Source organism: Scyliorhinus torazame, chromosome 17, assembly GCF_047496885.1.
Source record: "Scyliorhinus torazame isolate Kashiwa2021f chromosome 17, sScyTor2.1, whole genome shotgun sequence".
NCBI classification, from domain to species: domain Eukaryota; kingdom Metazoa; phylum Chordata; class Chondrichthyes; order Carcharhiniformes; family Scyliorhinidae; genus Scyliorhinus; species Scyliorhinus torazame.
Window position 1 is genome coordinate 177,878,947 of NC_092723.1, and position 14,040 is coordinate 177,892,986.

Here is a 14,040-nt window from a genome sequence, read left to right on the forward strand (position 1 = left end):
AGAAACAAAGATGGCTAGATTTTAAAATGAACGTTTTAATGCATTAAGGCGCCTGTTGTTTGAGAGCAGCTCCGAGTGTCGATGAAATAGATATGCAGTAAATAATGTTTGGTCTAAGTTCAGCATTCATCAGATGTGCCATTATTAGAGTTCAGCTCGGCAAGTATCTAAAAATGAAGGACGGAAAGGCAGAACTGACATCAATAAGCATGTGAGTTTCTGAAGCTGATTGGAGGTATTTGAAAGCAAGAAGCTATTTATTGTGACTTTAGATATGATGATACTTAATACTGGAGGATAGTCAATATTTGAAATCACCTACCATTGGGTAATAGGCCACCGCCTTCAAACATGTTGATTCAGTTCTGATTTCCTCACAAGCTAGCTTCAAAACTTTACATGCAACTCAGTTTATTAACCTATCATCTATTATTGAGACATCTCGTGACAATCATTAATGCTGACCAGGTGCCTTAAAAAGCGCAACCGTTGCTATTCTTCATGAGGATGCACCTGGTTACAGCCATGGCTTCCTCGTGCGTTGATACTTATTCATCCATGACGTTCGTTTGTATGCACTTAGAACGATCCGAGCTCCATTTGTAACCTGTGGGTATACATCATGCAAATCAGTAGCATTAATCTGAAGCAAGGGCTGCACGGTGGCGTAGTGGCTAGCTGAGGACCCGGGTTCGATTCCCGGCCCCGGGTCACTGTCCGCGTGGAGTTTGCACATTCTCCCTGTGTCTGCGTGGGCCACGCTAAACTGCCCCTTAATTGGAAATAAAAGAATTGGGCACTTGAAATTTAGTTTGAAAAATTAATCTGAAGGCAAAATGTGTGTGAATGCTTGTGATTAATTATTCCTCTGGGAGTGTGGTTCAGTGGTTGGCACAGAATCTCACAGACTAGAAGGGTACCATTCGGCACATCCTACATGTGCTAGCACCAATGAAAGAACTGTCCAATTTGCTTACAAAGAGCAGCATTGTCCCCATAACCTGTAAATTGCTTCTCCTCAAACGCATATCCAGTTGCCTTTTGAAGATAGCCAGAGATTCTGAGCACACACCCTTATCAGGAAGTGCAGCCCAGGTCATAACAACTCTTGTGAAAAAAAAAATCTCGACATTTTCCCCTCGATTCCTTTTGGCCAATTATTTTAATTCGATGGCTCCTGGTTACTGACTCATTCCTAGTTCAAAGGGATCCGGGGCGCTGAATATTAAAATGTACCATTAGCCTCGCATTTCTGATTTGTACAGGAATGGGTAAGGGGGGACCTCAAATTGTGGGCGGGATTCTCCACCCCCACGCCGAAGTGGCCGCGCCGTCGTGAACGCCGTCGAGGTTCACGACGGTGCTGAACGGCCCCAGTCCCGACCGATTCAGGCCTTGACAGTGGGCCAGTATCGGGGCCGCGTCATCTACCCGCGCCTTGCCTTGTCGCCCACGTAAAAGCGGCGCCGCAGAGATGACGCGGCCAGCGCCGCATAACGGACATCATCCGCGCATGCGTGGTTGCCGTCCTGTCCAAATCCGCCCCGCAAGAAGATGGCGGATGGATCTTGCGGGTCCGCGGAAGGAAGGAGGTCCTCCTTCAGAGAGGACGGCCCGACGATCGGTGGGTACCGATCGCGGGCCACCCCACATCTGAGGTACGCCCCGGTGCAGGATCCCCCCCCCCCCCCCCCCGCAGGCTGCCCCCCAGCGTTCACGCACCGCCCATGACTGCAGCGACCAGGTGTGGACGGCGCCGGGGGGAACCCGCCGTTTTGGCCTGGTCGCTCGGCCCATCCGGGCCTCAGAACAGCGGGGGTGCCGGAGAACCGCCATTGTGGGTGTCTCCGGCGATTCTCCGGCCTGCGGCCCGCGAAACTCGACCGGGCCGTTCCCGCCGCTTGGGAGAATCGCGGGAGGGCGTCGGACCGGCGTCCCTGGAATTTTGGCGGCCCAGGCGATTCTCCCAACCGGCGTGGGAGTGGAGAATCGCGCACCTCATCTCTGGCGCATCTGTTAAAACCGGTAAATGCTGGTAATGGTCAGCAGGTCAGTCAGCATTTCTGACCATAGCTCATCGACCTGAAGTGGTTATTTCTCCACAGACCTGCAGAGAATTTGCAGAATTTGACGTCTTTATTTTTTTTCAAACAGACTTATTATTCAGGTTTTCCCATATTTACGAACAATGCAACACACCCTCAAAACTGGTGGAGTGCAGCGCGATCAATGAAACCAACGCAGTTGGTTCAGTAAACCCAGCGCTTCCGCGCGTACAGAAGGTAGAGAAGAGAAGTAATAGGGTGGGAAGATAAAGGACAAAGCCAGGAAAACAGGGCAGGATGGTGCACGCCCTCAGGTCTGGTATGTTAGAGGCAGAACTACATAACCTACGGAAAACCTTGTCGGAGTAAGTCGGACGGTATGCAGCCTGAGTATTTGAGATAGGAGGCTCCATACCTTTTGGAATGCATCTGATTTGGAGTAAGAGAATGCAGGTTAGAAATTTAATTGGGATACAATCTGCAATAATTTAATGCCAATTCTGTCTGGAAAGAGGCTGATCTCGTAACAAAGTTCTGCAAATGTGAGGATAGTTTTCTCATTGGCCACAATTATCTGGGAACCCCAGACCCAGAAGAAAGCATCAAACTCTAAGGTCATATCAGATATCTTCCCAAGCTCTTTAATTATGTCCAACCAGTCGGGTTTATTTTTTGACAGAGGACCAGACACAAATTATCTGCCGTTTGCTCTCAGTGGATTCTCTGGTCCCACCGGCAGTGTACTCCTGCCCGTGGGTTACCTGGCAGCGTGGGGTGGCTTCAATGGGAATTCCCATTGATAGCGGCGGAAGCGGAGAATCCCACTGCCAGCGAACAGCACGTGCCGCCCCCCCCCCCCCCCCCCCCCGCCGTGAAATGCGCGGCTGGAGTGTCCCGCTCAATGTGTAGAATCCATAGAATCCCTACAGTGCTGAAGGAGGCCATTCGGCCCATCGAGTCTGCACTGAGCCTCCAAAACAGCACCCTACCTAGACCGTATCCCCCGTAATCCCAACAAGCTTGCTCATTGTTCGACACACCAAGGGGCTATTTAGCGTGGCCAATCCATCTAACCTGCACATCTTTGGACTGTGGGAGGAAACCCACGCAGACACGGGGAGAAAGTGCAAACTCCACTCAGTCACCCAAGATCGGAATCGAACCCGGGTCCCTGGCGCTGTGAAGTAGCAGTGCTAACCACTGTCTCACTGTGATGCCATAATGTCTCCTCTCACTAGTTTGCATTTTTGGCACAGTGAGGATATAATGGGATCTATTCTGTGTCTTAAGCTTGGCGTAACATGCAGATGGTGCAATATTTTAAGTTGGGTCACCTTCATTCTATTACCGACTGAGATTCTATTAGCATTTTCCCAGATAGTGCCCCAGGTCTCCTCGTAAATATTCACTGCAAGATCTTTTTCCCAAGACTGCAGTGTCGCTAGCACAGTGGTAAGCAACCTGGCCCAGTAAGGGGGCCGCATGAGTGGCCCTCCTTCATCTCAGTTTGGCGGCAAGATTGAAATCGGACTTGTTCACTAACCATGGCCCCATGAATAAGATTGAATAGCGATAGAAACAGGGCGGCACGGACAAGCTGGGATGAACGGCCTGTTTCCATGTTGTAAACATCTATGACTCTTAAGATGCCTCGTGGGCTGTATTCAGAACCCAGGTGTGCCGCACGTGGACCCCCGGCTGTAGCCTGTTTGAACAGGACCTGGAATATAATGTGTCCTAAAACCTGCCAATTAATTGCTTTGGTTTCATAGATAACATTTATTTCCCCCACCAGGAAGACACTACCATCATGTCATAGAGATGTCTTATTAAGAATAAAATCTCTAAGCTATAGATATCTGAAAAGGAGTATCTCGGGACATCATATTGTTGACACAGTTACTGAAAAGATAACAAGGAAGCAACCCGAAACATGGTCCCCTAGCTTAATAAGTCCCGACCCTTCCAAATATCGAAACCATGTTCTAAAAGACCTGGTGAGGAATCTGGGTTATCCTGAATGGGGGAGTGAGCGGAAGTCCAATTAAATCTACCTCCAAACTCACCGACTGTCCTCCACGTTCTGAATATTGATGATTATTGGATTCTCACACTTGTTCAGCAAAGTCCTAAAATCGTTAAGAAACTTCGGAGCTCGTAGGGAGTATTCAGACCGGCCAGCTTCAATATCAAGTAAAATGGAGGTGCGGTCCCCTCTTATCCATTCTCGTATAAATCTAAGATGCGAGGTTAATTGGTACGTCTTGATATTCAGCACCCCTCAGACACCCTCAGTAAGGAAAGCCAAATACTTGGTTTATTTCCAAACTCATATAGCTTTTGTTTGGCAAACTATCTATTCCTCACAGCGTGTTGGGTCAACAAAGAGGCAGGTGCCGTTGAGATGGGGCTCATTTCTTTCAGCACTGAATGGCTGGGATTCCTACCACAATCCCTCTCTGTTTCAGTCAATTTTACTTCAAGCTGGTGCTGTCACTCCAGCATTTTAGGCTTTTTCGTGGCCATATATGAAATGGCTAAGTCTCTTGCAAAGACCATACAAGTTTCCCACAGGACTGGCAGGCTTACTTTAGAGAGAGAATTGACTGAATAGAATAGATTAATTTTGGCCTTGGTCATTATTATCTGTATTGTTATAATGTTGTGTAAAGGATGCACAATGTACTGTGTTGGTTGACCAAACATTTTCAATAAAATATTTATTTAAAAAAATTTTGGCCTTAAAGAACAAAGGACAAAGAACAATTCAGCACAGGAACAGGCCCTTCGGCCCTCCAAGCCTGTACCGGTCATGATACTGACCTTTGCCAAAACCCTCAGCACTCCCTTGTGCCGTATCCCTCCATACCCATCCCATCCATGTGTTGTCAAAATGCCTTTGGAACACCACTAGTCTCAACCTTCCATTCAGAAAAACACCCTTCTACCCGTTCGTAGTATATATAAATGATTTGAAATGAAATGAAAAATGAAAATGAAATGAAATGAAAATCGCTTATTGTCACAAGTAGGCTTCAAATGAAGTTACTGTGAAAAGCCCCTAGTCGCCACATTCCGGCGGCTGTTCGGGGAGGCTGGTACGGGAATTGAACCGTGCTGCTGGCCTGCCCTGGTCTGCTTTAAAAGCCAGCTATTTAGCCCAGTGTGCTAAACCAGCCCCTAATTTTGTTATAACATTGCGCCTTCTCCATTACATCTTAAGTTGACGTATCTGCAAAAATCATTGGAAATGGACAACTTCTGCGGTGCAAGGGATCGACTGCAAGTGGAGCACATTGCACAAGCACATTGCCAAAAGGCACATTAAACAATGGATACTGACCCCACAGGACAGCACAGAGTATTTCAGAATTAAAACGCTTCTTGTATTTGCAGATTTCTGGCGTATCGCTGTGCGGTCTGTCGCGTTGGGTGTTCTGATACACAAATGATCCAACACGGTTGTAGATGGTACAACTCTGTTTTATTGTCTAAACAACGGTAACAACTAACTGCTGGCTTGGGTACGTGCTTCACCAGCTAACCTGTGGACCCAGCCCTATCACTATCTTAGTGAGGCACTCAGCACATGGTCTATGTCTGAGTGGCACGCTGGAGCTCTGTGCTTTGAGCTATCTCCTGGTAGAATGAGCGGGAACTGTGGTGTTCCCTGTTTTATAGTGCGTGTGCTCTCACTGGTGATTGGCTGCGATGTTATGTGTGTGCTGGTTGGTCCAACTGCCTGTCCATCAGTGTGTGTGTGATTGCACCATGATATGCTGATGTGGATATCATGACATCCCCCCTTTTCACAAAGGATATGTGCCTACATGCTAATAAATCGAAATATGTACTGAGTGCATCTGAGTATGTGTGTGCAATATTTACAACATGTACATGAGGCTAAACTACATACAGAGGAAGGTGTCAGGTGCAACAGAACAACGAGGTTGTACCAATAACAGAACAAATACAATCAACAATCGACGAGAGAAAACTTCTGGAACAATGAACGACAAGAAAAGAAACTCGTTAACAGTACTGTAAAACAATTCAGTGAGTCCAATGTGCTAACAGGACCATAAGTCAAGTCTCTCAGGTGGGCGACGAATTTCGGTTGACCGTTAGGGTGGCACACCACTCATCGCCCGGATCAATGCTGTGCACTGGCAGCGGCTGGTGGTTCTGACTTGGGGACATCCGGTTCTTGTGGATTACCGCAACGCGGAAGGGCTCCCTGTCTTTGGTATCGCTGGTCTGCATACTATCTGGATATGACTCAGTGTAGGGGGGCTGAATCGCCCGCACGTCCCTGCGAGGAAGGCGGAATTGTTGAGAGTTGGCAGGTTGAGCTGCTCGACACCAGGCAGCATAGTGGCCCATCCTGCCACAGCGGAGGCATTGTCGCGCTTTGGCTGGACATTGCCGCTTTAAGTGGGTGGAGCCACAGTTGCCGCACGTCGTGACGTCATGGCGTTCGTTGCGCCACCGCGTATGCGCGGTGCGGTCCTGCGTAGAGCGCGCCTGAGCATCACGTCCCTCTGCTTCAACGTCCCCTCTTTGGCGCGTACAAGCACGGGAGGCCTCGGAAAGCGCGCGAAATGGCCGCCCTCATCCGGGCCGCGGGCCGGGAGGAACTCGATCGACTGGACCCGCTCCGCCTCGTAGGACCCCTGCTGTGCCGTTTCGGCCGCCTGGATTTGGGAGTACCGGCTGGTCGCGTTCTCATGGAGGACGCAGGTCTCGATGGCAGTCGCTAGGGTGAGGCGCTTAATTTTGAGGAGCTGCTGGCGTAGGGTGTCCGAGATGACCCCAAAAACTATCTGATCCCGTATCATGGAGTCGGAGGTGGCCTCATAGCCGCAGGACTGCGTGAGGATAAGGAGGTGTGTCAAGTAAGACTGGAAAGGCTCATCCTTAACATGCAGGCGCTGCTGGAAGAGGTACCTCTCGAAGCTCTCATTGACTTCCACGCTGAAGTGTTCCTCGAACTTCAGAAGCACCGTCTCATATTTTGTTTTGTCCTTGCCTTCCGCGAATGCCAGGGAGTTATTGATGTGGATGGCGTGTTGCCCCGCCGTGGAGAGGAGGAGGGCGATCTTCCTGGTGTCCGATACATTCTCCCTGTCTGTGGTTTCTAGGAATAGCTGGAAGCGCTGTTTAAACAGCTTCCAGTTTGCGCCGAGATTACCAGCGATTCGGAGCGGCTGCGGCAGGCTGATGTTTTCCATGGAGCAGGATGGCGGATTTCTGAAAGGGTGCAGGTAGGTCTCACAGTCGCTGGTTAGCGTCCACTACTGGTATCATGTCGTGTTGGGTGTTCCGATGCACAAATGATCCAACACGGCTGTAGATGGTACAACTCTGTTTTATTGTCTAAACAACGGTAACAACTAACTGCTGGCTTGGGTACGTGCTTCACCAGCTAACCTGTGGACCCAGCCCTGTCACTATCTTGGTGAGGCACTCAGCACATGGTGTATGTCTGAGTGGCACGCAGTGAGCTCTGTGCTCTGTGCTATCTCCTGGTAGAATGCGCGGAAACTGTGGTGTTGCCTGTTTTATAGTGCGTGTGTTCTCACTGGTGATTGGCTGCGATGTTATGTGTGTGCTGGCTGGTCCAACTACCTGTCCATCAGTGTGTGTGTGTGATTGCACCAAGATATGCTGAGAGTCAGAGAGATCTAGGTGTACAGGTCCACAGGACACTGAAAGGGGCAACACAGGTGGAGAAGGTGGTCAAGAACGCATACGGCATGCTTGCTTTCATCGGCTGGGGCATTGAGTACAAGAGTTGGCAGGTCATGTTACAGTTGTATAAAGCTTTAGTTTGGCCACATGTGGAATTTTGCGTGCAGTTCTGGTCTCCGCACTACCAGAAGGACGTGGATGCTTTGGAGTGAGTGCAAAGAAGGCTTACCAGGATGTTGCCTGGTCTGGAAGGTGTTAGCTATGAGGAGGAGTTGAATAAACTCGGAATGTTTTCGTTGGAAAGATGGAGGCTGAGGAGAGACCTGATTGAGGTCTACAAAATTATGAGAGGTATAGACAGGGTGAATAGCCAGAAGCTTTTCCCCAGGGTGGAAATCTTAATTACAAGGGCACTCAGGTTCAACCTGAGAGGGAGAAAGTTTAGGGGAGATGTGCAGGGATAGTTTTTCACCTAGAGGGTGGTGGGAGCCTGGACCCTTTGCCAGTGGAGGGAGTGGCGGCCGGCACGATAGCAACTTTTAAGATGCATCTTGATATACACATGAATGGGCGGGGAATAAAGGGATACAGATCGTTTGGGCAATAAGTAGTAGGTCTAAATAAGGAATCTGGACCGGCGCAGGCTTGGTGGGCCGAAGGGCCTGTTCCTGTGCTGTAATGTTCTTTTTTCTTTGTTCTAATTTCTGGTGCTCCTTGTCAACGAACTGAGTCTCCTGCAACAAAGCAATGTCAGCGTTCTCCTTTTTAAAGAAAGAATCTTTCTCTTTGCACAGGATGATATATTTAGTTATGAGGAGAGATTGGAGTTTTCCTTGGAGCAGCCGACACTGAGGGGGAAAAGATTAAGATGTATAAATTTATGAGAGGCACAGATAGAGTAGACAGGAAGAGATGTCCCCCCTTGGTGGACGGGGCAGAGATTTAAGGTAAGGGGTAGCGGGTTTAGAGGGGACGTGAGGAAAAACCTTTTCACCCAGAGGGTGGTGGGAGTCTGGAACTCACTGCCTGAAAGGGTGGAGGAGGCAGAGACCCTCATAACATTCAAGGAGTATTTAGATGTGCGCTGGCGATGCCAAGTCAGACAAGGCTATGGGCCAAGTGCTGGAAAATGGACAGGTTAGATGGTTGTTTTTGAACGGCGCAGACTCAATGGGCCTAAGCTGTAGGACTCTATGTCTCCCTTGTACATTCCAGGAGAAGAGTTTCTGCCATTGCCTATTCGCCCAACGAGAGCAGAGGATATTGACACAAAGGAAATGGCTGACCAGCCAAAGATTCCACCCCCCTCCACCCACCCCCCACTCAGACTGGCACCAAAACATACTTCCCCCATCTTTAACCATACCGGAAGCATGGGTGACACATTATAAAGTCACGATGTGGAGATGCCGGCGGTGGACTGGGGTGGGCACAGTAAGAAGTCTTACAACACCAGGTTAAAGTCCAACAGGTTTGTTGCGATGTCACTAGCTTTCGGAGCGCTGCTCCTTCCTCAGGGTGCTCTGACAGCTAGTGACATCGAAACAAACCTGTTGGACTTTAACCTGACATTATAAAGTGCAAGACATGAGACTTGTCTGTGTTGTACAGGAACCTATTACGACTCTTTAACCCCAAAATAATAAAAAACAAAATACCCAAAGCCAATAGCTCGAAAAGGGTTGTCCTCACCTGTCTAACACCTACAAACCTTCCATAATTACACCAATGGGTCTTTCTCCTCAAAAACGGGAAGACTAAAAATGCCATGGAAAGGATGAGCACAGATTGCCCGCTCGTCATTCTAACCCTTCCTATTGAGACTTGCTCCACCCACCAATCTCCCAGCAACGGCTCAGAGTCATCATGATCAGAGCAAAGGAGATCGCGTAAGCGTTTGGATGAAAAGAAAGGGAGGAGGATCTTCTTCACACAGCCCTAGAGTCATACAACTAGCACCGCATATTCCTTAACTAGAAGGAGCATGCTGAGGAGAATTTTCATCAAAGACAGATGGAGGTCCTTGTCATTCTTCAGGATAAAAACGCACTGTCGTGCTCAATTGCTAATCTCATTGGGGTCGGGGTGTATCTGCAGGTGAACCTTCCAGATTCAGTGTCCTGGACAAGATCCATCTCCCAGTCTCAGAGTGCCCCAGGAGATCCACCTTCTTCCTCCAATAATAATAATAATAATAATAATAATAATAATCTTTATTGTCACAAGTGGGCTTATATTAATTCTGCAATGAAGTTACTGTGAAAATCCCCTAGTCGCCGCAATCCGGCGCCTGTTCGGGTACACAGAGGGAGAATTCAGAATGTCCAATTCACGTAACAGCACATCTTTCTGGTCTTCTGAGAGGAAATCGGAGCACCCGGAGGAAACCCACGCAGACACGGGGCGAACGTGCAGACTCCGCACAGACAGTGACCCAAGCCGGGAATTGAACCTGGGACCCTGCAGCTGTGAAGCAACAGTGCTAACCCACTGTGCCACCGTGCCGCCCAATAATGGGTCAGTGACGTTGGTGGCTTTTTCAATATGGCGCACGGATAGGACAGTGGGCTACACGCCATTTAGGCCAGCCCCCTGTCACTGAAACGCGGCGTGAAACTCCCAGGTGTGTAATTAATTTGGTGTTTCCACAACGGCTTCCGCAATGGGAAACACTCCACGTTCCCACCCCCTGTCACTGCTCTTAATGTCAAAATGGGAGAATTCAGCCCCTTGGCTGATAAAGAACTAACTGCACCTGGAACATAGGCCATAGGTTTCTTACTCAGATTGGCAGTGGGCAGAAGTTTCAAATGTTTTGAGAGGTGGGTTGGACTGTCACCCAAGTTGGAACGGTTTAATGGGGCACGATGTTGCTCAGCTTGGCTGGCTCAGCTGGGGGGTGGCGGGGGAGGATGGGCGCTCACAATCCCGGGTCAAGATTTTTAGTATTTTATTTAAGAAGGTAATAAGTTTCAGTAGAACATGCAGTAGATGCAGTAGCCATTCCTGCATTATTGGTTCATCTGCAGAAAGTGCTCCCCCTAGTGTTGCGGGACAAAATAGCACAACCATTTGGTGACCACATGCTGCCCCTGCCCTCCCCAAGGTCAATATAACTTCCTTGAGGCCCAATGTCCAGAACCGTTCTCAATATTTTAGGTGTGGTCCAACTACGGCTTTGTATAAACATTCTTGGCGAGATTTGCTTTGCAACAGTGGATATTTGGCAAGCTTTCAGAGTTAATTCTGGAAAACAGGTCTGCAATGTTAGCGGACGGTGTGATTGAAGTGCAGTGCACGGTGCAGTGTCACAGAGGACTGCGTTATCCTGTATTTAATATATTACTGATGTCATGAGAATGTCACTTTAAGAAATGTCTGTCTGCTCATGTTACGGCAGTGATGTCAGAGTACACTTTGGGGTTCTCTAAACCCTGGTCCATAAGAACATAAGAACTAGGAGCAGGAGTAGGCCATCTGGCCCCTCGAGCCTGCTCCGCCATTCAATGAGATCATGGCTGATCTTTTGTGGACTCAGCTCCACTTTCCGGCCCGAACACCATAACCCTTAATCCCTTTATTCTTCAAAAAACTATCTATCTTTATCTTAAAAACATTTAATGAAGGAGCCTCTACTGCTTCACTGGGCAAGGAATTCCATAGATTCACAACCCTTTGGGTGAAGAAGTTCCTCCTAAACTCAGTCCTAAATCTACTTCCCCTTATTTTGAGGCTATGCCCCCTAGTTCTGCTTTCACCCGCCAGTGGAAACAACCTGCCCGCATCTATCCTATCTATTTCCTTCATAATCTTATATGTTTCTATAAGATCCCCCCTCATCCTTCTAAATTCCAACGAGTACAGTCCCAGTCTACTCAACCTCTCCTCGTAATCCAACCCCTTCAGCTCTGGGATGTCTCTGGAGGATAACACTGATATCTCTGGAGGATATCACGCTCATCGGCCAAGACCCTGGAGGAAGGTATCCCACTGTGTTGCAAGTTGTAGCAACATCTCGTGCAGGAACAAGTTTCCCATTGGTGACAGGGGTATCACTTTTGGTAGCTTTTTGAAGCAAAGTGGCCAACGAATGAGATCAATTTCCTGTTGGAATGTCCAAAGGTGCACGCATTTCTCAGTTCAAGGTTACACACTCTACAATGTAGTCAGTCGCTACGCTTAAAATTTGCCAACACCCTTGTTAGCTATAGTTTGCGTTGCGATAAAAACCTGTTTGAGCTTGAGGTGGATATGAGTGCTTTGCCTCCGATTCGTTTCATTTTCACTTTTGCAGAGACGTGCACATATTCAAAGGTTCACATTTGTTTATTTGTCGAGCCAAGTGCTCGTCCGATAAAATGAAGAGGATATTCAGTTCAGTAAGTTTGCGTTGCTCTGCTGCTAAGCGTCCGCGGCCACATGACGCAGCGACCTTGTGCTGGAATCTTAAACTTCTGCATCTTTTTGTTTTTGTCAGCAGACATGAGAAACCAAAGCTGCGCCAAAGAGCTGCCATCGCTAAGAGACCACAGCTACTTGGCTCTGTTACAGGAGGAACATTGCTCAGCACAAATGGCTCTGCCCAGCACCTGCATTCAGAATGGAGAAGCAACTTGTGGAACAGGTCTCTACTGGCAAATAAAATAATCATGCTCATGATAGGAACATAGGAATTGGGAGCAGAAGTCGGCAATTCAGCCGCTCGAGCCTGCTCCGCCATTCAGTCAGATCATGGCTGATCTCTTCCTGGTCTCTCAAAATAAATACAAAGGGCGGGATTCTGCGACCCACCGCCGGGTCGGAGAATCGGCGGGGGGCGGCGTGAATCCCGCCCCCGCCGGCTGCCGAATTCTCCGGCGCCGGGGGTTTGGCGGGGGCGGAAATCGCGCCGCGCCGGTCGGCTGGCTCCCCCCGGCGATTCTCTGGCCCGCGATGGGCCAAAGTCCCGCCCGTTCTATGCAGGTCCCGCCGGCGTAAATTAGAGTAGGTCCCTTACCGGCGGGACCTGGCGGCGCGGGCGGGCTCCTGGGAACCCCGGGGGGGGGGCGCGGGGCGATCTGGCCCCGGGGAGTGCCCCCACGGTGGCCTGGCCTGCGATCGGGGCCCACCGATCCGCGAGTCGGCCTGTGCCGTGGGGGCACTCTATTCCTATGCGCCGTCCCTGTAAGCCTCTGCGATGGCCGGCGCAAAGGTGAACCCCCTCCCCCCCCCCCCCTTGCGCATGCGCAGGGATGACGTCAGCAGCCGCTGACGCTCCCGCGCATGTGCGGACCCCCGCCGGCTGGTGGAGTCCGTTCGGCCCCAGCTAGCAAAGGCTTTCCACGCCGGCCCGGCGGGGCACAAACCACTCCGGCGCTGGCCTAGCCCCTGAAAGTGCGGAGGATTCCGCACCTTTGGGGCGGCCCGACGCCGGAGTGGTTCCCGCCACTTCACTGCGCCGTTTCTGGCTACCCCGCCGATTCCCGGAGAATTCCGCCCAAAGTCTTGCACATTCTCCACGCGTCTGCGTGGGTTTCACCCCCACAACCGAAAGATGTGCAGATTAGGTGAATTGGCCAGGCTAAATTGCCCCTTAGTTGGGAAAATAATAATTGGGTACTCTAAATTTTTTTTTAAAATAACTGCAGGAGTAGTCATATGAGCTTCCCTTCCCTATTTGGCCAGTATTTTTGGGCAACATGGTAGCACAGTAGTTAGCACTGTTGCTTCATAGCGCCAGGGTCGCGGGTTCGATTCCCGCTTGGGCCACTGTCTGTGTGGGTTTCCTCCGGGCGCGCTGGTTTCCTCCCACAAGTCCCGAAAGACGTGCTGTTAGTGAATTGTAAATTCTGAATTCTCCCTCTGTGTACCCAAACAGGCGGCAGAGAGTGGTGACTAGGGGCTTTTCACAGTAACGTCATTGCAGTGTTAATGTAAGCCTACTTGTGACAATGATAAAGATTATTATTATTATTGCCCATAACCCGATTAACCTGTTTTTTAAAATCAGAAATATATCTATCTCCTTCTTGAACCCATTAATTGATTTGGACTCCGCCGCACTGTGGGGCAGCGAGTTCCACAAATTCGCCACCCTTTGCGAGAAGTAATCCCTCCTCAACTCAATTTCAAATCTTCCGCCTCTTAGCCTATATCGTGACCTCTTTTCTGATTGCCCCACAAGGGGGAACAATTGGTCTACGTTTACTTTTAGTATTTTATACACCTCGATCAGATCCCCTCTCATCCTCCTAAACTCCAGCGAGTATAAACCCAAACTGTTAAATCTCTCCTCATCCGTCAACCCTTTCATCCCCGGAATCAA

At 49.5% G+C, this 14,040-nt stretch overlaps 1 protein-coding gene across 1 annotated transcript in view; it reads left to right on the plus strand.

Moving 5' to 3' along the window:
- Positions 1 to 14,040, plus strand: part of ciita (class II, major histocompatibility complex, transactivator) — a 119,707-nt gene that overhangs the window by 25,916 nt on the left and 79,751 nt on the right. The window contains 1 exon segment of the mRNA XM_072481718.1: positions 12,217 to 12,360. Within this exon segment, the coding sequence (XP_072337819.1) occupies positions 12,219 to 12,360 (142 nt within the window). The 5' untranslated portion in view covers positions 12,217 to 12,218.